The 25,218-nt window shown below is 36.6% G+C and overlaps 1 protein-coding gene across 1 annotated transcript in view; it reads left to right on the top strand.

Moving 5' to 3' along the window:
- Positions 1–5,177: 5,177 nt before the first annotated feature.
- Positions 5,178–25,218, top strand: part of LOC101858740 (tetratricopeptide repeat protein 13) — a gene marked incomplete at its 3' end in the record, with an annotated part of 28,518 nt that continues 8,477 nt past the window's right edge. Inside the window, 16 exon segments of the mRNA XM_005108787.3 lie at positions 5,178–6,105; positions 8,659–8,765; positions 10,155–10,230; positions 11,442–11,512; positions 12,760–12,825; positions 13,393–13,491; positions 13,809–13,925; positions 14,461–14,577; positions 15,284–15,366; positions 16,685–16,826; positions 17,268–17,372; positions 18,034–18,100; positions 19,369–19,487; positions 20,204–20,241; positions 21,997–22,162; positions 24,213–24,255. Of these exon segments, the coding sequence (XP_005108844.2) occupies positions 5,817–6,105; positions 8,659–8,765; positions 10,155–10,230; positions 11,442–11,512; positions 12,760–12,825; positions 13,393–13,491; positions 13,809–13,925; positions 14,461–14,577; positions 15,284–15,366; positions 16,685–16,826; positions 17,268–17,372; positions 18,034–18,100; positions 19,369–19,487; positions 20,204–20,241; positions 21,997–22,162; positions 24,213–24,255 (1,705 nt within the window).

Here is a 25,218-nt window from a genome sequence, read left to right on the forward strand (position 1 = left end):
CTATGGTCTATTTGCCTGCATGGTTTGCAAGGGAAGATATTTTCATGTAAATTTCCAGAGTACTAAACTTTTGTTTGTATATGACAGTCGGCCTTTCTCCAGCTTTGCTTCTCACTCTGCTCTCACTTCTGGTTTCATCTTTAATCTCATTATAAATTATGTTTAGGCTTCGTAACTTATATCTGACACTCGCTTGACTTGCCAGATTGTTTATGAATGGAAGCAAAGCTTTACCCATATTATGATACGACTTAGCCACCCATATATATTTTTTCTTCTCCTTTGAGTAACCATGTGCTGTGTGCAGTACTCAGTGAATATTTTTTGGTCTTCTTCACCATTTTTAACTTATGAGATCTTTCTTTTTTCTGTAAACTTGAAGCTTATTTTTATTTCTCCTTCATTGAGTTTCCTTTTTTTTTTTTTTTTTCACATTAGCCACAATGTTTCGGTAAATCTGGTTCATGGCTCTGTTGTGTGGTCATTTTAATGAAGAGCTTTCTTAACCTCATGTGAGAAGAATTTATGTGGTTGGGGGGGGGGAGATAGAAGAAATAATGCGCCGTTCCAAATTAAAGTATTGGGTAAAAATGATCAATTTTGGGTCTCAGGTAAAAAAAAAAAGAAGAAAAATGTTCGCAAACTGAGGTTTAAATCTTTTTTTCAGTTTTCAGTCAAAGTTTAAAATGTTTTCTCAAAACTTGTCTTTCATTTGTTAGATAATTTTCTTGCTTACCCTCTCCCCCTGCTATGCAAGATGTTCACTCACCACCCTGTCCACTTTTCAGGTAGCATTAACAGTAGACTAGAACTGAAATATATTCGCCAGAGAATAATAATGGCTGCATTTATATATGGCGCACATCAAAGTTCTACAGCATGCTCTATTTGCTTTACAAATGTACAACCATTACTACCCCTGCAGACCCTAGAAACCCCCCCGCGACGGTGCCACTGACTGAAGTGTCTTTAGGCCATTCCCAAAGGGGGGACATTTCTCGTTCATGCACAGTAGAATTGTAAATGGGCTGATTCATCGTCATCAAGTCATGCTCATAACTGCCTGATCTGCAACAGGGAACTGCTGCTTTTCCTTTCCTAATCCTTACTATTGTCATTTTTCCTCTACTTCTTTTGTATGTCTGTCACACTCTTGTGACCCACTATTTCCGGGGTGCCTTAATAGTTGAAGCAGACTTTGTGCTGTTGAAGCTAGAGAGCTGAGCAGAGTAAGTCTGATTCCCTGAAAGGACTTCTCTGTTAACATCCACCCCTCGCCTCTCATATGACCTTTATGCAGTTGCGAGCGCCGTAAAACCTCTATTAAAACTAAACTAAGACCCTAGAACACTCAGAAACGTTCTTGGCTTCCTAGGAAGCATGCAGTGAGGTTTAGCGGAGCGGGCAAACATTTAAAAAGTTGATATTGCATGCTGAAATGAAAATGTTAAACCTGCATTGGTAAGCACTATTTAATCGTGGGATCTTAGTTACAATTTCTGTGAAAAAAAAATTTTCATGCAGATAATTAGCACTTTCATTTTATATAAGATCTAATTATAATGTGTCAGATATACAGTAATTAAGTAATTTTGATTTTTTTTCTTTTCATCGGAGAAATGGTATTGAATAATCATCCCTGAAATAGTGAATAAACAGCTAATGTGCAAAATCCAATTGTTTGTCTATAATATATGAGAAAAAAAGTGGGCGATTGTTAAGATCGTCAATACTTTATGATTGTTGCCTTAAATTATAAATGAAAGCAGATGAGCATGTGTTTATTTTGCTTTTTTTGTTGTTTGTTTAGTATATTTTAATTTTAGACCTATATTTCTTTTCTTGCTTTTGTTCTCTTCTGTGGCAATAATAGCATAATTCATGCAATGTGCTGAATATCATAGAAATATTGTTGTTTTGTACTGTTCTTCTTTCTTTCTGGGTTTTAAAAAATAGTATGTTATGTAAACACTCTTTTTGAAGAGAGTTCCTATACTACTCTGTTCTTTGCAACGGTACCTAGTTTATGAGATGATTTGACCTTTCAACACCAACACCTGCATTGTTTAAATGAATATCACAGTGATATGCTGCTGAATAGCTGTCTACATCACATTATTTTACATTTGCAGCTTAGATAAAATTGATAAAAACAGGGCATTTTGGGTTACATCATGATCCGTTGCATTGGCTGTAAATTAAAAAAAAAATTTTTTTTACTGTAACAGTGTCATATTTCCCAGATTGGCAGTGCTTAGAAATAACTTTTCTTGTCTTTCGCTTTCATTCCCACTAGTTATTTTATGTCAAGGTATGAATGTTTCTGAATATACTCAGATGTGATGTATGTTTGTTTAAAATGTTTTGTTTGCTGCGCATATTTTTCTTTATTTTACGAAGGGTTCCCCAATGTTCTTGTCACTTTATCATTTTTCTTGTAAATTGTCGTGCACCATGTTTGTTGCCTCATGAAGTAAGCAAAAATATGTTCACTTTTTCATTCTGTCTTGAGAAGACCTGAATAAAATGAAGATTATTCCAAGTGAGCCTTTAAGTTATCTTACTTAACTTAATCATTTAATCTGTTTTTGTCTGTGTGTGTGTGTGTGTGTCTCTCTCTCTCTCTCTCTCTCTCTCTCTCTCTCTCTCTCTCGTCTCTCTCTCTCTCTCTCTCTCTTACTCTCTCTCTCAGTCTCTCTCTCTCTTTCTCTCTCTCTCTCTCTCTCTCTCTCTCTCTCTCTCTCTCTCTCTCTCTCTCTCTCTCTCTCTCTCTCTCATGTTTGTGTATAGGCCTACATTGCCTAACATGTACTTCAATTTTTTTTTCCTGTAGGCTATATATATATAAAGTATATTATTATGATCACCCTTTCAAAGTGGTTTGGGTTCTTTTGGAGGGGTATGGGATTACTAGTGAAGATGGTTGAGACCTCGAAAATCAAATGTTGTTTCTGAATTTTGGGGTCATTGTCACTCAAAGTGTCGGTTATAAAGGCATTGTTTGTCATTTCTGCCTGTCTCTTGCTTTTTCCCTGCACTAGTAAACCTGTGTGGAAAAGTTTTTTAAAAATTTTATATATTATATATATACAATACTACAAACGAACCATCATCTTGTCTTATAGTGACTATGGGTGGTTTGCTCCTTTCCTATCAAGCATGATCTATAGTCCTTATTATTCTCATCCCCTTTGTTTTTGTTACGGTACGTCTTGTAACAACACTTTTAGTATTCGGCACGTGTATGCATGACCTTACTATGTTGCAAGAGCCAAGTACCGACGTCTATGGTGTAGTGGTAAATTGCTTTACTGTCACTCGCAGGAGACCCGAATGAGAAAAATTTGTATTGAGTATCTCAACCTCATCACAATCAAATTTAATAAAATGAATAAATATGATAAATGAATTTATAACGCGCCAGAATCCACAAAAGTGCCTGATCTGCGGCAGACATCGGCGATCATGGCCATGGTTCTCCATTCATTCCTTTGCTCGGATGCTCCTATTAAAAAAAGTCCCGCTACCCTGATCTGTTTTTGATCTTTACCCCTTACCGGTACCCATCTGTTTAGGTTCTCTGGGCCTACCCCTGTCTCGTTTGCCTTCAGTTTCGCCGGTGAGAGTGAGAGCTAGATGTTCAAGGCCTTTTTAGTCATCCCGGTTTCCCGGGTAGTGTGTGTGATGTTCTGAGCAACCATCTCTTCGGGGATTGGTGGTTAAGTTCTTATTTATATAAAGTTATAGATTTGTCACGTTGGGCATTGGGGGGTGGTTTTGAGGTGTGTGTGTGTGTGTTAAGTAAAAATGTGTGTGTGTTTTTTTAAAGTAAAAATGTGTAGACCTGTGACGATTAATTTTATGTGAAATGTTAATTGTGGCGTCATAACGGTAAAAAGCTAGATGTTCAAGGCTTTTATTCTATTTACTTGTCCCCAAAACTGTATTTTGTCTTTTCCTGGATGTTTTTAACAGTGAGCGTCCCATATGGGCTTCATCAAGTACTACCTAATTTAATTTATTTTCCTTCCTCGATTATCTCAGCAGCCTCCTGAGAAACTACCTTTCTGTTGTGACCTAGGTGATCTAAATTGTGTCGATTGGGGCGTAACAACACCTACGTTTGGGGAAAATGATATTTTACATATAATATTGTTATATTTTATGGAGGAAAGAGGTTCTCCCCAGAAAATGTGAAAGCGTCACAGAGGTCCAAAATCGGTTGCATTCTCTTGACCAGAGGTACATTATATAGATCTATGTAAATTTTAAAAAAAGAGGGATGTGGGCTATTCTCAACAAAGCCGCTGGGAAAAATGCTTCGATCTCCTCGAGGAGAGATATTGAGAAGCTCTAGCTGTTGAGTGGCTTTTCTGCAGAAATATATATGTTGCTTATTGCTGGAGGGTGTTGTCGTTTTCCCCCTCTTTTTTCCTTTAAAAAATTCAGATAATTCAAAAATTGTTTCTTAGGTGGCCATCCCACCTTACTTTTCGAACATCCTTTGCTGTTAATGTAGGCCGCTAGTTAAAGTGTACTCTCCACCAATATGTAGTTTAAACGGCTTAGAATCACCCCACTAACCTTATCATTGTTGGCCTTCTCAGTGATCCAAAGACAGAATATTATTATATAGCAGGCGCAGAGCAGCCATGATTCATAGGCTGTACACGCATAGCCTGTCCGCCCACTCTTGATTAACAGCTATCCGGGCACACCGTTTGCTCAGTTAGTATCATCATGCTGGACAATGGATGAATTGGTCCTGGTTCGAATCCCAGACACGGCATTCTTGAACTCGGGTCGTTTGGTGAAGTTTTCAATCAAGGCTCTCACTCTCAACCCAGTTTTTTTGGTCCTATCGCAGAAACGGACGTTAAATTCAGAGGTCTCACCTCTTTAGTAAACTAAAAGTGTTGATAGAGATGTTAAGTACATTCATTTAATTAAGAAACACTTAGACTTATGACAACCACACAGGGGGCCTACGCAGAGCAGTGAAAGAGAGAAATTCAACTAGAGCAATACATTTATTTAGGCGGTTGACTTGGCGTTTCAATCAACGGCTGCGAGCCTGACCGTCTACACTATTCGCCTTTTTTAAAGTACGCCACTAACTGCATACTGTAGTATGTTATGTGAACATGTTGCAGTGCGAAGCAAAATAATGTGTACCGGCTGTAGACTTGACTGTAGATTGCCTCCCGGAAAAATAAATAAATTAGCAGCTCAGGCTTGCTGAACAGTGCAAGCGTACAAAATTTATTTGAGCCAGAACACTAGTGTGATATCTAATGTTAAAAAGTACGATAATATTCGTAAGCAGAATTTTTTTCCTTCTTAAACCATGCACATGTATACGTACTGGTAGGTCTGAAAAAAAAATCTTCGCCGAACAGACAAACAAACAAGACAAGAAAACAAAGAAAAAAACTCCCGTCCAATCGTCTCGAAAACATCTATTACGTGCATCATTGTCATGTTGCTACTTTTGAGAAAACGTGAGCAAAATGTTGTTCTTGACAACGTTCACCTCAGGAAGACAATGAAAAGAAGATTCAGAACTTGGCAATGGTACTACAAAATCATAATAGCTATACAGTATGTATACATGCAGGGTCTACACAAAGAGATTATACTATATATAATTAAATTGGTCTACAGCAAATATAAGACAAGAGTAGATTTTGATCAGTCGACACCGTAACGTCAAAGTTTTCAGAGTTAATGCCCTTATGCATCTTCATTTTGACAAAAATTAGAAATCGTATACAAAAACACTCATTCATCGGGGAGTTAGGTTTAGGCCCGACAAAATGGAAGTGATGTGGTCTATTTTACTTCTCTGTTCATTTCTGTTTCTTCAACATTCGGCATCTGCTCAAGTTTGCAAAATTTCAAACATCCAGATCGACAGCGAGGATGGAAGACAACAGTACATTGAACTCAACCTCAAGAAGGTGGACGTGGACGAAGAGGGTTCTTGCCCAGGATGCAACCTAAGTGAGGACTCAAAGGCTCGGGCTTACCAGTACAGTCAGTGGACTGCTACCCCACCAACCTTCAACCTTGTTTTTACACCAGGGGAAATTATTCTTGAATGTGGTCAGTACAAAAATGAAATGTTTTATACTTTGAGTTTCTTTTAAATTTATGCTTCATTCTTTATTAATATTATTATTAATTTTCATTTTAAAAAACAACCAAAACATTAATCAATTAAAATTAATCATTAGACTTCGATCTCTAGCCTAGTTCTAAATTCTCTATAGATCTACTATAATTTATTACATATAGATCTAGATAGATAGATCTAGATGTCTAGAATCTAGAGGGATATTATGGATTATAATAGGCCTACGATGACGAATTTACAGCAGAAGCCAAAAATCAGAAGACAACATAAATCGAGCTTACTTTTTTCCACTGACAATCAGAGCATACGAAGCGACAGTGAGAAGATTCCCCAAAAACAAGTAATAAACAAACTGCTCACAAAAGTTGCTGCTTAGATCACGATAGGCTACCGGTAGTATGAAATTTAATTCTTTTACTTTCACTTCTATGGTCTCATGCTCAGGTTTTAATTTAAGCCCTATTCTTGTTCACTCTATCCGTTTTGTTACACGAATGTTGACTTTATATTTGTTATGAATTAATAGTTTTTGAAATATTTAATGGTTGCTATTCAAACTATTCCATCACACTAAGCCTAACTGCACAGTAATTTCCGCACTCTGGACCAATCAGGGGGTTTTAGAGGGGCGTGCCCCCATGAGGTGAAAGAAAAATCTGAGAGGTTACAGGTTTCCCTAATAATTTGATGTTTCGCAATTTTATGTTTGGGAATTTTCTTGAAAAGAATTGATTTGCAACAGTTCAGTTTTAGCGGTCTTTGTGATTTGCAGCAAGAATTATTGCAGTTTGACCCCCAAAGAAGTGCATAGATCTGTGTGCGGAAGTGAAAGTAGCATCGAGGCAAAATAAAGATCAGCAAAATACCTAGCTGACTAAACATCACAGTCACCAAATAAACATCACTGTTGACAACAACAAGAGTTCAAATGTCTGGGAAATATGTTCACCTAAAACTGAAAGATGGACAGAGAAATAGACATCAGAGTAAAAGGGCCAACAATACTGTGACATACCGACTAGCACCCATCACGAAACTATTAACTGTATGTTCAATACCTCACTGTGCTACCAAGCCCAAATATGGACAAAAACAAAGACCACCAAGTAAAATCAACACCTGTGAAATGAAAAACACTGAAAATCACAAGAAGAGACAAGGTGAAAAATGAGACTATCTAAGAACAAGTTGTCTGAACTCTCTGCATACAATACACAGATAAACGACAAATTAAATTTTATGGTTTGGGCATCTGTCAATGAATTAGATAATCTGAGCATCTGACATCTGTCAAGATAACCACCTGACAGTAAAGCAGTGAGCTCAAGAGCAAAAATCAGATGGAAGCGGACAGGCGATACAACAACATGAGAATGATGGTTGTTTCTCCCCTTGACACTTCAAAGTAACAGAGGCAGAAAAAGTTAAAGTAAATAGTATGAAATAGGTATTAAATTATTATTTTTGTATGTTACTCGCTGATTCAAAAGGATAGTAGTAAGCACAACTACTTGTAAATCGGGAATGGAGGGTGACTATACAAAAGTAAGTGATTACATAGATTAGAGTAATGGTAGGAAATATTAATAGTCTCATTGTCAGGCAAAATATCAAGATTTTTAAAAAGGAAAGAAAACAAGTATATATGGAAATATGTTGTAGTGAATGACAACATAATGTAAAACAATTTAACATGTTCACATTAAGGGATTCTTTTTCAACTTCCAACAATCACATTGTTGAAATTAATCAACAGAATTGTGTTTACCTGTCAACCCTAAGGTTCAGAGTTTGATCCCCACCAGCTTCAGGTTTTTCTCTTATGTTTTTTACACCCCCTGATCTTAGGGTAGGCCTACAGATAGTTGAGGTAGAATCAAGCACCTAGTCTTCTTGGATATATGGACAAAAAATCTGATGGATCTTTTTATGGAAGTTTCATTCATTAAAGATTCTTGGCAGTTATAAAATAAAACAGTGTAGGCCCTCCAGGCTGTTGTTTGGGCAAAATTAGAAATTGATTCTTATGTAAAACTGAGGCTATTTTAGTCAGTAAGAGATTTAAGAATACCTTTTATATTATTAAGAATCAACTGCTCTGTGGGAGGAAAATTTTATTGTTGATTACTCCCTGACTTCTAGCAGATTTATGAATAGAAAGGAGAAAAAGACATCCCCCTTCCTTTTTTTGGTGGTCTGCCGAGGCGGATATTAACTAAAAGATTGCATTTCACATTACAAACTTTTGTTCCTTATGTTCTGTGAAATAGAAGTTTTAAAACTTACAGGATTTTCTTTATTTTTTTTTACAGAAGAGATGCAATCTAGAGAGGATTTATTAGATTTTATTTCAAATTTCAAGAGATTATTTAGTGGGAAGTAATTGGATCAAGGTATCACTTCATTACAAAAGTGATTTATCTCTTTAAAGTTTGTTTTAATCAGACTCTTGTGCTTTAATTTTCTGTGGTCAGTCGTTCTGGCAGTACATTGTACTCTTTATTTTTCTTCTATATCCTCAGACTCATCAGACGGTTATTCGCCTCTTCCATTTGGCCTGTGTTCTAAAAGCGCTTCCAGCAAAGAGGGAACATGTGGAAGTAGCTCTTGCGAATTGAATGATGTAGAGGTAATAGACAAAGGCATATTGTGCAATTGACCTGTGGACCCTCCGGAATTTTTTTGTTGTAAATAGTCATATTGTATCATAAATGTATCCTCTGCAGGTGATGTGCACAAAAAGAAATATTGATTCGAAAATTTATGTCCACAGGGTATAGTATAAACTCAATGGCTCAATGTATACCTCCATGGTGTTACTTACTATGTTCATGACTCTTCTGAGGTGCAATTACAATAATGCCAAGTCATACTCACAGTAACTAAGAGATGTTATATTGTTTTCTCATTGTTAACACTTTTGTGAAAGCTCTGTGATATGGTTTAAAGATCTGCAAACATTGTGTTTGAAAATTCAGTACATCTCAGGAGGATTTTATCTCGAGATTTTGTGGATTTTGAGTCTGCTGTTGTTTTTCTTAAATAAATTTATGTTACAGCTGTTTTGGGTTAAGTACTGAATAGTATAGTTCGACTGAATCTGCCCTGTCTTCAGTTCACCACCTCAATGGAATCAGAATGTGATTATGTATGCAGTAGTTAATATGTGTGTGTGCCTGGTGAAAGGTACCAAATAACGCATTTTGAAGAATCCCTTTTTTAAAACGTTTTCATGTACCGAGATCATTTCTGAACAATATGCCTTTTGAATTTTAAAGATATTTTCAGTAGTTTTTTATGTATCGGTGATTTTGTATGGTAGGTTACGGAAACAACGTTTTGAGAAAAACGGCTTTTAAGTTTTCCCTTTGTTTCTGCTTCAAATAGATAGATCTACGCTTTGAGACGACCTGACAACACATTCACTACTCACATACCAACTTAAAAAAACAGAACAGCTTCAAAGTGTTTATATTCCGTCTTAAAACCAAATTCACCACCCCCTTGAGCAAGAATTTTTAAGAAATAGATCTAGGTTTGCACAGAGCAGAAAAAGGCGATACAAGTTTGCTCTCCAAAGAAACGAAAGGGTGTGGATGCGCAAAGCTTCGCTTTGTTTACATGTTCTAGATATTCATGCGCACTACCTGCCATTGGAGAGGGGAGAGACTGACCTAAATTTTGGTATGCATTGTGACTTTATGAATGAACAAGAGAAACCATCCGCAGTGTTTACTCGGAAAACCAATTTTCCCACGCATTTTTGGGGATTATGTAATATACCTCTTGTTAAAAAACATCTTTAAAAATGTATTTTAAATTAAAAGAAACTCAATTCTTTGTATTTATCGATATATTAATTTCTAAAGAATCCATTTTTAGTGGAACTTAGTTTTTGTCAAAAGTTCTATTTTTGACCTTTGAAGCCTGATATTTCGGTTCGAATAAATGCATCTTTTGGTACTTTTCACCAGGCACTCTCACGTATAATCTTGCATATTCCATATTTTATCTTCAGGATTTAGCAGAAGTGATAGAGGAAAAGAATCTAATCCCTCTTCGAACTGGAGATGAAAAACTTGATCACCGAATAGGTAGGATGTTATTTATTGTACCTTTAACAAAACTTTAATTCAGACTTTTTATGCTGGCGAGTCAAAACTGTATTTGATTTTTTTGAGTCATCACAATAGCATGATTGCAATATTTTATTGTTGTTAAATACTTAATGTGGCAGAAAGAAAATATTTAAGAATGATTGAATTGGGGGAAAATGTGAGTTTGTTAGGATGAAAAGTTACCTTATTTTGCTTTGAAGGTTTATTTTATTTAAATTACGATAAAAAAGCAAACCCCAACCTGAAAGACCTGAATGAGATGCTGTTTGCAGACCACCAAAGCCTGGCATATGAGAAAGAAGAGCAACTTTAAGAGCACACAGACAGGCTGATTACACGGTGTGAAAAGCTCAACATGAAAATCAGCAAAAGCAAAATTGAGATAATGAAGGTCAGCAAAAGCACCTGGCTACCTCAACATCAGCATCGACAAAATTCCGCTGAAACAAGTCAGCGAGTTCTCGTATCTTGGCAGTATCTTCTTGGAAGACAGACGTCTCAACAGAGAAATTGAGAGGGGAGTACAAAAGGCTAACAGTGACGGCTACCAGCTTGCCCCACTCCTCAAGCATCCTAACATCCCCATTGAGACCAAAGCTAAGCTTATTAACTCTATTTTCATCCCCATCTTGACACACCAATACAAGACATGAACCTTGACCAAAAGTCTGGAACACAAGATAACCCCCTGCAAGATGAAATGTATAGTGAGAGCCGTCAACAAAACCAGATTGGATGTGATTAAAAAACAACAATATCAGAGAAATGGTGGGAACAACACCTGTCCTCAACTACATTTAGAGGCATACAATCAGGTGGTTTGGACATCTGACATATGTGGCACCTCACCAGCTTGCCAGTAAAGCGTATTACAAAACGTTATCAGGGTATAAGGCAAGAGGGAGACCAAGGAAGACCTGGATCGAGGGTGTGAAGGATATCCTGAAAACACACAATATCCCACCCAGCCAGGCCATCCAGCTTGCTAGAAACAGAAAGCTTTCTCCCCTCAACACCCTTGAGGTACAAGAGGAAAGATAAAGTAAAGTAAAGTAAGAAGACTACATTCTTTTACTTATATATTTAGTGTGCTCCAGCATTTTTCATTTGTGTACTTTTATGCTGTATTGGTCTATTTCTGACACTTTGTTATACAAGTATGAATATTTGTTGTACGTTTTCCACAGCGAGGGCTATTGTTTTGCTCAACATTGGTAATGTTGACAAGGCTATTGATGAGTTTACTGCTGTAATAGAGGTGAGATGGAATTTATGTTTTTTGCTTTCGTGCTCTTATTTTTTTTAGACTTCGAGCAGGATTCAGTGCAGGCATATATTTTTGATCTGTTGAAATTTTAAATGTGAGCTACATCAGATTTTAAAAAAATTTTGAACTTGAGCTCTAAAATGAAGTTTATTCTAAATGGTAACACGAATATCTCTGTAGATTGCATGCATAGACAGAAGCAGAGCTGCCAAGTGCCACAGAAATTCCGGGACTGCCACGGAAATGAGTTCCCTGCCACGGAAGTTTGCAATTTTGTACCTATATTTAAAAAAAAACCAAAAAGCAACCCCCCCCCCCCAAAAAAAGCAACAAAAAAACCAAAAAAACCAAAACCAACAACCGAGATTCGTTGAAACCCGGGACAAGCAAATCGCAACACAAAAGGCCCAATTTGACAAAGACAAGTGACAGAGGCTGTTAATTTTTAGCAACCAATCCTCACAAGCTTACGGTCAGCTGACTTAAACAAAAGCCCAGTTTGCCTCGTTTTGGTACGATCGATACTCGGACGTTAGTTCTCGGAAAAGCCTCTACCAGTACCGGTATTGAGTAGACCTATCGGGCATATTAGATCTAGTTCTACCCTTGGCCCTACTCTGGGCCGACTTCACTAAAAGCAAAAGATCTGTATCCGAAGTTGCCTTTATATTAGAAAATGATATAATGTTCGACTAGACTACAGGAAGTCTTTCAGTTTATCTGTATGCTTTTGTTCTCATTGATTGCCTCCACAAAGACCGTTAGGCCTGTAATACCCTTCAGTCACGTGGTGGTCTCACTGTTTGTGAGTATTAATTCTCATACCCAAAGCTCTTTTTTTTAGCAGTGTGAGTACGCACTGTACTGGGTGTGTCACTGAAATCATGGAAATATGTCCCTGAAAAGGGTTTATGATACTTGGCAGCTCTGCAGAAGTAATGAAAATTTAGGCTTACAGAATATAGTATTCTCATACTGTGATTACTCTTTTATGTCATTCTTTCTTCATGCTTGTAATCAAGGGAATGGTATAGTCTTTTCACAACAATAATAACCTAAATTTACTAAAGAGTCTGTTCATTCATGTAGAAGTTTGTGAAGTCTTTGGCCATTTGTACTAAAACCTTTCAATTGTGAAACAAAGTGAAGTTTTGAGATGATTTTATTTTTGTAGTTTTTACATCTTAGATTTTTTTTTTTACCCCAACGATAATGATGTTCACTGTTTCTGTGTCCAGTCAGAACCAGGTGCTGCTGTGGCGTACTTTGGCCGGGGTGCGGCTTATGCCAGACAGGGACTGCAGGTACGGGGGGGTTTCCTTGTTATATTTATGTTAAGCTGACATCAGAACACCAAAAGCTGTGGGCCTCTTGAACTGATGGGGTTTAGTTCAAGGGCTTCCCCAAGGATTTTCTTAAACTTACAAGTGTATAGAGCTTGCTGCTGAGTGGGAATTTTGGCTAAACGAATGCTGTTTATTATTATATTTTAGTAATTATAACTAGAAGAAGCTTGGATGTTGTTCCTTCTCCTTTTCTCAGTCATTTTCTTGAGCCTCCACAAAACTTCTAGTTTTTCCTCTCGTATGGTTTGCTTTCTTAAGTGAGTGAGTATCTGTCTAATGAAAATAAGAAAACAATTTAAAATTTAAAATTTTACGCTTATTTGAATCACAGTTTGGGACAGGGATGTGGGACATGCATCACCCCTCCGAGATTTTCAGAAAACCTATTGTTATTGATCTTGTGGGGACCAATGTTGCTCCTTTTGTCGTACTTATTATGAGGGCTGTCAATTGCTTTCCAGTCTTACTGCCAGAGTGCATTGTGTATACCTTCAGAACTTGAAGTAGAGGTTGTGTTTGTTTCAGCATCCACTTGTGGCAAGACGAGCTCTGGCAGATTTCAACAAAGCCATACAGCTAGACACTGGTGGCTCCAGACCAGACATCTACGTTCATAGAGCAGAGGTGAGAAAGAATATGTACAATATTTGTTTCTTGAAAAAGAGAATTCAACAATTCGAGACTTCCTCGATCGTGTATTGAGTAGAGCAACTAATGAAGTAACATTTCCATATGCCATGTCAATTGTCCACATTTATAAATTAATGTTTTTGTTCCCTTCAAGTCCAGTTATTTTTTTCCCTCCTAAGGAACTGCCACAGCAGACAAGCAATTTAAAGTATCCATGTCGTTTATTCCTTGAAACTTTATTTTTTAATATGGAATGTATTTTTTTTTTCACCAGCTCATCTTCTTTACTTTCTCTTCATTTTTCTCTCCAGGTGTTGATGATGTTACAGCACTTTCATGATGCTTACAATGATGCCACAACTGCTCTAAAAGTAAAACCCATGCCAAAGATTTATTTTCTGAGAGGTGTCATAAGTTTGCTATTAGAGGTAAAGTGATTGTTTCAGAGATTTTGAAAAGAAATATATCCATGTTGTGTGCTTAATTTTTTTCAATCAAGTCAAATTTTATTTGTCTTTCCCTGAAAGTTTCAGCTTTTTTAGGAAAGAAAGATATTATTTACCCTTCTTGATTTTTGTCCTTCAACTTCACTTTTCTTTTTTTACTATAGCCTGTAGCTCCTTCAGGGGACTAGATTGTTTATGAATATTCATTCTCTTTCTTTGTCATCTGTGCATCCTGAAAATGTCCTATTGCCTCCTAAATTATCTAATTGTGTCAATGTAGATCATTAACAGTTAATTAATGAAAATGGCTTTAGGATCGTTTTGTGGTCTTTTTTTTCTTTTTTGTAAATGTTTTTTGGTGCTCGCCACTGCATAAGGTCATATGAGCGCGCAGGACTTTGTGGTCTTCATAACTGTCACTTTATGATAAAACTCATGGATGGTTCCCAAGTATAAATATATGTATGCAACTTTGTGAATATATTTTGACTTTTTAACCTTTATTTTTCCTATACAGAATTTTTCTGATGCAGAAAATGATTTCCGTAAAAATCTTCAATGTTCTGATGAGAAAATCCAATCATTGTCTCATTTTCACCTGGGCCTGGCCTTGTATTACAGAGGAAAAGTCAGGGTAAGTGATTGCCTTTGGCAGAGCTACATTACTTCCTGGATTTTTCTTAACATTGCAAGAAACTGTCGCAAGAAAAATGAGTATTTCTGATTGACTTTAAGTAAAATCATTGTGGTTACTCCTTTGTCTTTCAACAACGCGAATATGTAGTGATCATCTGGTGCAACTTTACATTTTGCCTAGCATGATTAGCTTTTCCATGAATGCCCTATAGATGCTATCTTATTTGGCTTTTACTTGTTCTCCCAGAAATAAGACATTCTGCCTGTAAGATTTATTTTTGAGGAGAGAATTACTCAAGTATTTGAATATCAGTATGAACTGCTCACAAGTTTGTTTAAATCTTTTGTCTCATTTGTTTAAGTATATGGTCTTTATTTTTTTTATGTAATCGAGTGAAAACCACTTTTTAATATTTTGCCGTTACATCTCGTCGATCGGTGATGTTTACCATCCAGTTTCTTTGAATTTCCCCAAAATGCCTTTGCCTTTGATAGCAAAGGTTTTTACTAAATTAGCCTTGTGATGGCAAAGTGTTAGGGATTGCTTGGGATCCTATTTTGTTCAATATATGTGCTGGCCAGCTGTCTATGTATGGAATATGAACAACTGAAGATTTTTCACCACTTGTGAAATCTCAGATTTAAAAAAAGAATGTGATGAATGATTGTGTCATTTTGCTCTTTTTTCTTTATCCCTTGACAAGAATGCCATAGAGGTGTTCAAAGAGGTGTTGAAGCAGAATCCTAATCACTTGGAGGCCAGTTTGAGTCTGGCCCAGGGTTTCAAGTAAGTGGAGAAGTCTGTGGTGGGATATGGGAGGGTAATGCCAGCTGATTCTCTTTGGTTCTGATGGTGAAAAGCAATTCCTCAAGGTGTATTGGCAGACATTCTGATGCACATCATACGTTCACTCACACACGGAGACACATGCACTCTTATACTAGCACATGTTTACCGGCATACATCAGTTCACATGCTCACAGGCACACACATATGTGCGCATACCCAAATTATGCACACATATTATTATATGCACTCTCACACACACAGGACACACTCACACGCAAACGTCCATAGTCATAGTCTTACAACGAAGCATGGGTGCGTGTTTGTATTTATCTGTAATAGACTCACACACACAGGCACACTTGTATGTACTCGCAACGACACACAGACAAATTCAGACACGGTGAGAAAATAGGGACCCTCACACGCTTTTCAAAGCAAACATTCTCTCATAAAAATGATATAACGATGTGGACATGAGGTATTTTTTAGATGAGCTTCTCAGTTTATGCAGCGTTATCCATCTGCATTTACTTCTTTCTGGAGAGATTGACAACATCACAGCCTTAAGGTCTTAAATTTGAAAGAATTTTAGAAATAAAAGATGAATTTTATTTATAATCTACTTTTTTTAAAAAGAGAGTTGGCCAAATTCTCATTTTTAATCAACTTTCCTTCAAATGACAGAGTATTTGAGAAATGAAAAATCTGTGCTACAAAAGTTAACTTCAAAATAGTATGCCCTCTGCATCTTCTCCTTTCTAACGACTTCCAATCAAGTAAAAGAGTATTTGAAAAAAAGAAAAAAACTGTATATAAAGAGTCAACTGCAAAATGAATCAATTATAATAATATGTGCACTGCATTTTTAAAAAAAATCCTTAGAGTAGGGCTCAGTTTCCTTTTTAAGGAATTTCAACAAAGTCATATTTTAAGTTAGTTCAGCATTATGCCCTGTACGGCTCCTTTGCAGAAAGTTGGCAAACATCATTTGCTTACCAACTTGCACACAATTGACATGGTATTTGAGAAATATAAAACATTATTAATACAAAAGCCTACTTGAAAATTAGGTCAGTGTATTGGAACAACATGGTATTGCGGAAAAGATTGTTCCACATTATAATAGTGCTCTTAAAATTCTAGATACAATTTTATTTCCTCAGCATCTTCCCTCTAGAGAGTAAAGCGGTATCACTTTCTCATCAACTTTTACACAACAACGGGTATCTGAGAAATAAAATAAGCCTATAGCTGTTTTAAAGTTCAACTTTAAATTGAATTCAATGTTATGTCGTCTGCATCTCCTTCTTTGTAGAGAGTTGGGCAACATCAAGGCAGCTCTGGCCAAGTTCAACACGACTTTGAATCTTCAGGCCAACTACAGTATGGTGTATCAACTGAGAGGGAACATGATCTTCCAAAATGGTGACCCAGCTTCAGCTATTCTAGATTTTCAGGTTTGTGTGGTTAGAGCTTTCTGTTGAAAGTTTAGTTTGATGGGGTTTTTTTGTTTTGTTTTGTAGGAGTGGGAGGGGCTTCTCTTGACAGCAAATCTCACAATAGCTGAGATATGAGATATGTCTTCCAGAATAATTGATTACCAGTTATCAGTGCAACAATTACAAATTATGCTTTTGCCTTCAGTCAGTTGATCATTTTTCTTGACAAGTTAAAAAAAATATGGAGAGCATCAATACTGAGACATATATAATGCTGAGAGATACTAATGTGATGTTGTGGAAAATTTGTGTCAGTATAGTGTTGGTATTAAAGTAATTGAAGTGAGTAAAACAATTTCTCCATAAGGATATCAACGGTTGATTCTTATTATTAAAATCCTAATGTTATGCAGACAAAATTTAATTGTTTACTGGTAATTTTGTCTCCTGCATGTATAGAAATGCCTGGAGGTTGACAGCACAAGTGCTGGCTGTCAGTATATGAAAGGAGCAGCCAATGTGATGCAAGGACGGTTCTATGAAGGGCTCAAGGATACAACGAAAGTGAGAAATAAGATGTTTGTGTAGTCTTTATACTTTGTCTGTTTTTTGGGTTTGTGTGTGGGGGGGGGGGGTTGTTTTGTTTCAAAGTCTAATGTTCCTCATAGGGACAACATGTGCTTTTAAAACACATCATTTCATAGTTCCTAATGGGACATGACCTCTCTTGTGCTTTTGTCTTGCCTCTCAAAGCCCAGTTGGTTCTCATTATAGGCAATGATGACAATCACAGATTTCTCTTTATCATGATCAACTGATTCAATGACATGGATTTCTCTTATATCTAACAACTGATTCAAACACATGAGCTTTTCTTTTACTTAAACAAATAACTAATTCAAACACATGGATTTCTCTTTAATACAAACAACTGATTCAAACACATGAATGTCTATTGAACTTAAAAACGAACAATTGATTCAAACACATGTATTTCTCTTTAAAAGTTAAGTAAACAACTGATTAAAATACATGTATTTAAAGAAACCCCATAAACAATGGTCCAACACATGTATTTATTCCTAAAAATTAAGTAAACAATTGATTAAAGTACATGTATTTAAAAAAAAAATGTAAACAATAGTTCAGACACATGTATTTATTCCTCTTAAACTTAAGCGAACAAGTGATTCAAACATTATCCCTCCCTATATTCCCTCTGTAGCTGATGGTAAGCAGTGCCCCGGTCATCAAGGCCTCTCCAGAGTATATCAAGGCTCACTATTTACGAGGTGAGCCCTCTCTCTGTACGAGAGACTTTCTTAGAGTGTCGAAAGAACTGAAGGCGATTTAGTATTTGTGGTCAGTTGGAGGGAGCATGTAATACATGTTACTTCATTCCTGTTTTCCTGTTGTTTCATTGTTATATATTGCCTTTATACTGTGAGACACAATAACCTGCTGATATGTTTCGTCTCCTTTACTCCAAGAGAGTTACTGTGAAGTTTCGTGAGTTTTCTGGGGGGTACACACCCTTCAATAGACACTCTAATTGTTTTTACTCATACAGTTAGATTCTATCTGTTGTGTGAATTCTCTGTGCTCAGTATGTGACTGGTTGGTTGATATCTGAGGTGGATTTTTAGTACTGTTATTTCTGTTAGTTGTATGACCCACTGCATGTGTGTTCAGCGTAATCTGAAAGAAAAACAAACGCAGTACAACTCTCTTACATTTTCATAGATGTCTACCAGTACGTTAAAAATATTTAGTGCGTTTTCAAGGGTATGCATTTTTGTGTGTTGTGTCTCAGTGTTATTTATACTTATGTCTGTGCTAGACTAATGGAAATACAGCCCAACTTGTCTTAGAAAACTTCCCATTGTCAAGGAGAAAAGTGGTTATCCTAGACGGGTGATCCTCTTGGACAGTGTCAATTTAACATATTATGATATATGCAAAGAGGGAAATCAGAAATGATAGTTTATACAGGTGATTGTCTTGGACAGGTGGTCATTAGGTCAGGCTCAACTGTTTTTTTTATCAGTGTTCTACACAGTCTAGTGGGATAGAAGGAAGTAAGAAAGGAAGGAATAAGAGGAAGGGGGGGAGACCCAGAGAAAAATGAGTATTTGACATCAGTGACTAAATTGGAATAGGTATCACCAAAACAGGGACAGTAAAAGAAAACAGCCAGGTACACACAATGTAGGATCATCAAAGATACAAAGTCTCAAAGGGATATGAAAAGATGATACAGATGAAGTCTATGGTAGATGAGACAATTTGATATATCACAAACTCAATCAAACACGTGACATCTTAAAATGTAATGTTTGAGGAATGGAGAATGTTTACTTGTTTTCTTCTTTATAAAGAAATTTATTTTTCATGTTTGTTGTTGGAGGGTGTCACTGATAGGTCCTAGCGGTACTCCTGTTTTTGTTTATGTATCTTGTCTTTTCTCTGCACTATCTGTGCCTTTGCTGTGTTGATGTGCTTCATTTTGCTGTAACCTAAACCTCTGCGTCATGGAGTGTATTTTTTCTTGGGCCCGTAGAGTATGCCAGGTACCTGCATTCCCGGCTGGATACCCCAATCACCTCGATACAGCCAGATGCCGATTTCAGTCCAGAATATTTGGATCACTGGGTCAAACTGAAGCCTTTTGATTTTAAAGTAAGTCTCTGAATCGCTAGAGGTTATCGTTTATAAGTTTTTTCAGTGTGAATGTGTTGCTTGAATTTTGCTGTCAGCGTGCTCTACAGTTTTCTCCCGGTAGAAGTGAGTAATGTTACGCATCTTCATAATTAAGATATTTTCATAAGGGCTTGACCACTTAAAAATGGGGCATTCTGTATAGTTTTTGGTTCAAGTCCATCGTGTCAATGTTCAGTTTGCACCATTCCTGTCTCATTATGTGATATGAAATATCTCCAAACTGAGACTTTCTTATATTTATGTTCTCGTGAGAAAACAAAAATTTCTTCAGAATTGGTAAAAGCAGGACGTGGCTGTCAATGTGTTAAGTGTGCTGACAAAACTGAGTTACTTCTCACAACATGCAAATGAAAATATCAGTCTAAAATCAACAGAGGTCAAATTTATAGATTTTCAACTGATGCCATTTTCTTAAAGTTCTACATATCTTTTATCATTTCAAATTAATAAATTGTCCAAACTCAACCTATACATTTGTCGAAGCTATGTCAATAGAACTAAAATCTGAGAAGTAACTCTTTTATTATCAGCACGTCTCTTATTTTATTCTTTTGGCAAGTCATACAGTGGTTGAAATTTAGCATTATTAGAGTCAGTGATAGTTGTAGAATTGATACATGTCTCTGTGGTTTGTTTTTTGGACCTTGTTTTAATTTTCCTTGCTCTTTTTACAGAATTACAAAGAACAGCCAGGATTACAGCCTGATGTTGGGTGAGTTTGACTAATTACTATGTGTATACAAGGGGGTAGTCTAAGATTTTTCTATGTTCATATGAGTAGTGGGAAAATGATTTGTTTGGAGGCCTCTATATGTATTTATAAATATGCATTTATCATTTGAGGGAAAGCATAAACTGTTGAACATTTGTGTGTATGGTGGAAAGGGGGCTCTAAGAAATTATTAGAATTTTTACTATGACTTTTTACTGCACTGTTATGTAGCTGTATTCTGATGTATATTGCTATCATGTCCATTGGCTTTTGAATACACAAAATGTGTCCAAATTCCCTAAATCTTGAGCATTATTTGTGAATTATTAAGTATCTCTTTTACGTATATCCACTTCACAATTTTTCTTTTCCTCCTGCCACGTCCAACCATTGTCCCACCACCTCTCCCTTTGTTGTTTCAGTCCTGCTTTGAAAATGATGAAAGAGCTCTCAACGCTCATTCTGCCCACTCCTCTCCACCCAACCCAGTGATGTGCAGAATTTAAAAGAAATTCTATCTCACAATTTCTGGTTTCCTCAAGGGATGTCCAATCTTTAGAAGTAATAAAAGAGCTCTGGCTTAACAATCGTCCTTTCCCGTTATCATAATGTCCAGACTTTGAAACAAATTTTACCTCACAATTTTGCTTTTCCTGCCGTAATATAAAATACATACCAACTCACACTTTGCTTTTTCCTGCCATAATATATGAAATACCAACTCACAGTTTGTTTGTTTTTCCAGCCATGATATAAGATATACCAACTGGCAATTTTCCTTTTCCTGCAGTAATATAATAGATATCAACTCACAGTTTTCCTGCCATAATACAAGATGTACGTTTTACTTTTTCATCCATTAAGCGTCGAGGGGAGATGCAGTTTTATATGGAAGGCCAGCTCCGCAGCTCTTTCAATTGGGATATTATAATTTCTCAGGGTTTCGTTGACTCCCTCAATTCACCTTTTTGCCTGGCATTCCTCTTCCTTTATAGCCTGAGGGCTTAGTGTTATGGGTCTCATAGCTGGCTGGCGAGGTAACGTTCATAACAGGTTGCCAAACCATTTTATTCTCTGTTTTTCTGACTCTGTGCCAATAGCTGCTCTTACTTCTTCATTTCTCTGCCTGTCTCATCTTGTAATGTTACAGGTTTTGAGGAGACATTTCATCTCGTATGCATTGATTTTGCTTTCATGGGTTTTACTTAATGTCCAGGTCTGGCACTGGTAGCATAATGTTGGGAAAAATATTGAAGTGATAAGCTGTCTCTTTGTGCCCATGGAGATGTTTGGATGAGATAGAAGGGGTGCGAGCTGGTAGGTGATAAGAGATATCAACTGATAATTTCCCTGTCATAATATAAGAGATATCAACTGATAATTTCCCTGGAGTAATATAAGAGATATCAACTGATGATTTCCCTGTCATAATATAAGAGATATCAACTGATGATTTCCCTGTCATAATATAAGAGATATCAACTGATGATTTCCCTATCATAATATAAGAGATATCAACTGATGATTTCCCTGTCATAATATAAGAGACATCAACTGATGATTTCCCTGGAGTAATATAAGAGATATCAACTGATAATTTTCCTGGAGTAATATAAGAGATATCAACTGATGATTTTCCTGGAGTAATATAAGAGATATCAACAGATGATTTCCCTGTCATAATATAAGAGACATCAACTGATGATTTCCCTGGAGTAATATAAGAGATATCAGCTCACAATTTTCCTTTTCCAGTGATGTCCAACCTTTAAAAGAAATCCCACCTCATCTGGAGCCCCTGCTGTGCCGGGCGGAGGCCTTGGGCCGGTTGTCTCAGGTCAGTGTGGACGGGATCTTGCCGAACCGACGCTTGAACCTGGCCATGGGGCTGGCCTCCATACATATGGCGCAGTATTTTGAGGTAAGTTTGTGCCATGCTTTGGTTCACAGATTTTTCACACCTTTGCTGTAAGTCACAACCTCTTATCTGCAAAGTATTGGAAATTGATTTTTTATTAAATAAATAAGAGGCACCCTGTTGGCTAACCCCAGTGGTAACAAAAGTTCTCCTTGACCTGTGAAAATGTGTGAAAATGTCTAAAAATGCCTTGTGACCAATTCTTTTTTTTTGTTTGTTTTTTTAGGGGGGGGGGGGGGGGGTTTCAATGATTTGTTGTAAGGAAAAATAATTTTTACTCCCGTATTAAAATCCCTTGAGAAAAAAAAAAGAGTGATTGCAGTTACAGTTTTGTGTTTTATGGAGATGATAATATAATGGTCGAAGCTATGGGTGATGAATGTGTCGGGTAGTAGGCTGTAAAGTTATTGTGACTTAGTTTTGTACTTAATCATTTTCATGCATCAACAAAGATTCTTATTCAACGACATGTTCCTTTAGCTGTTATTAGAAGGCCTCATGTTTAAGAAAGGTGAAAGTCTCTGCTTTGGATAACTGTTGGATCAGATGTAGTTAAGACAAAAACTTTAGTTACTGTAATGCAACAATAAGTATATGGGTGAAAGAGAGTGACAGACACGTTGGTAGACAGATAGGAAACAGGCAAAAAAAGGAATATAACTCTGAATTAAAATTATGATATTGCATAATTATGAGAGTTGTTTCCCTTCGTCAAATGACTTGCCTTTATTTTCAGGCTCATGATTTTGCTTAGTTGTTACAAGAATTTAATAAAATAGATTTACTCTTGTAGATTTTTTAATGACTGTTCTGATCATATGTTCTTAATGGTCTAATCAAAGATAATGGATAATAAATTCGGGCTGACTGTCAATAAAGAAGTAAAAATTGAATGTAAATTGTTGGAATGACACTTTTTTTTCCTTTCAAAATAGCAAACAGCAGGATAAACATAAATTATTTCAAGTTTATGTGTAAATTTTTTGGCTGGAGTCCATAACTTTTTGTGCTATGGCTGTTTTGGATAAATCAAGATGGTAGAAGTGGTAAGGATTTTGAAGAAATAGGACCTTCCAGTGACAGCCTCCAACTGCTCACTGTCAAAATTTCTTTGCATCTGATTAGACTGCTTGTTTATTATTTCACTACATTTATGTACTTTTTGTTTTTTGTTTTAGTGTCTTTGCTTTTCTTAGCTTTCCTGCGAGATCATGAATAGAATTCTATTTTCTTGTCTCATCTTTGTTTAATTAATTCTTTACTCGTACATGGTTGGCTGTTACTCTTAAGTATTCAGCTCTTTCTATTTCTTTCCTGTCACTTAAATATGTTTCAGGTGAAATATAGCTCTTATTGTGTCTTCTTGCAGTAATCTACAAGACATTTCCTTTTTCTTTCACTACTGTTTCAGATGTTCAAATTGTATTCAGCTCTGCAATAGTATATACAACTCTAAATCTCTCTTTTTGCACTGTTTGCACTGTTAGTTTAATTGGGGTCATGCTGAACTGGTTTGAATCTCCAATAGAGCATTCTTGAACTTAAGGAGTTGTCTGGGAAGTTTTTCAATTCTCTCCACCCGCATACCTTGGTCCTGTCAGAGACAGGGGGTGAATTCACAGGTCCTGTGCCTTTAATAACCTCATAGCGTTGAAAGGCACCTTAAAGCATGCCATTGGTTTGCTCCTTCTTTTATGTCAAACATCTTTCAGCCTTATCTCTCCTCCTTTTTTATGTTTGTCACTCTCTTGTAACATCTCTAACCGTCAACACTTTATGGTTTTGCAAGTGCCAAGTGGTACCTGGAGAAGAATCACAGAAGTTGATGTACAGAAAAGTGGGAAGACATGGAATAACATCAAGAGGCTAGCCCAGGATAGAAAAAGGTGGAAAGTGTTTGTTCGTGGTGCAGAGTAAGAAAGGCAATGATGATGATGAAGTGCCATAAAACTCTTACTAAAACTAAATTAAAACTAAACTAAAAACCATGCCATACTACTGTTCCAGTCATACTTTAAAAAAGTGAATCTTTCTCTTTCGATTCTCTGTGCAGACCAAGTGGAAAGCTGTGAAGGCGTCCAAAGCAGGTTCACACGGTGAGTGTGCTCTACCCTTTTGTTTTGTTGTTTACGGTAGTAAGTTTTGTGGCATCTGTGGCTTGGTGGTAAGGCACTTGGAAGGGCAATTGTAAGGTTGTGGGTTCGAATCCCAGTAGGGGTCCAACATTGTGTCCTTGGGAAAGGCACTTTACTTGAATTTTCCTCACTTTACCCAAGTGGGAATGGGTACCCAGCTATAGACAGCAAAAGATCTTGTGAGTTTGTTAGTGTTTGAGCGCATGTAATACGCAGCTTGCTCTATATATGCTTTCCGGGAAGCCCAAAATGTTTCTGAGTGTTCTTACCGTGTCTGCTGGGGTAATAATAGTTGAAAGGCTCATAGAGGACTGTACAGCATGAATTTGCACGATGTAAATGCAGTTATTATTGTTAAGTGGCCTCACCAAACCCAAAAAGTTTTGAGAAGCATGCTGTGGGAGATATGTCATGAACAGCTTACTGCTCAACAGCAGGATGTGCAAACTCTATGATGGTGGAACAACCCAAAATTATAATTGCTAGTGAGCAAATGTACATATCTGACATTTACTTTGTTGTATCTTTACTGCAGTAAAACAAAATCTTTCTCCTTTTCCTTTCCTCTAACTCCACTGAGCTTCATGCATTACTTTTGAATACTCTGGTTTTGACACATTATAGGAAGTGCTCTGAGAAAAATGAATAAATTTCCAAATGAGGTCTGGAACTAGAAGTATGAAGTTCAGCAATGAAACTTTTAAAATGTTGACTTGATAGCTAGATTAAATCCAAGTGAGTACTTTTTATGGCTTTCAAAGCCTATTCTATCAGAATACTATTGGAGTACTGTCAGAATACTGGTTATCTAACAAGCACAATCATTATTATTGTAAGCAGTTATTCGTCATTTCATCTAATGTGTGACTGTGGATCTATTTGTGAGTGAAAGCATAATATTATGTTTGTTTGTGTATATTTGTG

Source organism: Aplysia californica, unplaced genomic scaffold (genome assembly GCF_000002075.1).
Source record: "Aplysia californica isolate F4 #8 unplaced genomic scaffold, AplCal3.0 scaffold00719, whole genome shotgun sequence".
Lineage (NCBI taxonomy): Eukaryota > Metazoa > Mollusca > Gastropoda > Aplysiida > Aplysiidae > Aplysia > Aplysia californica.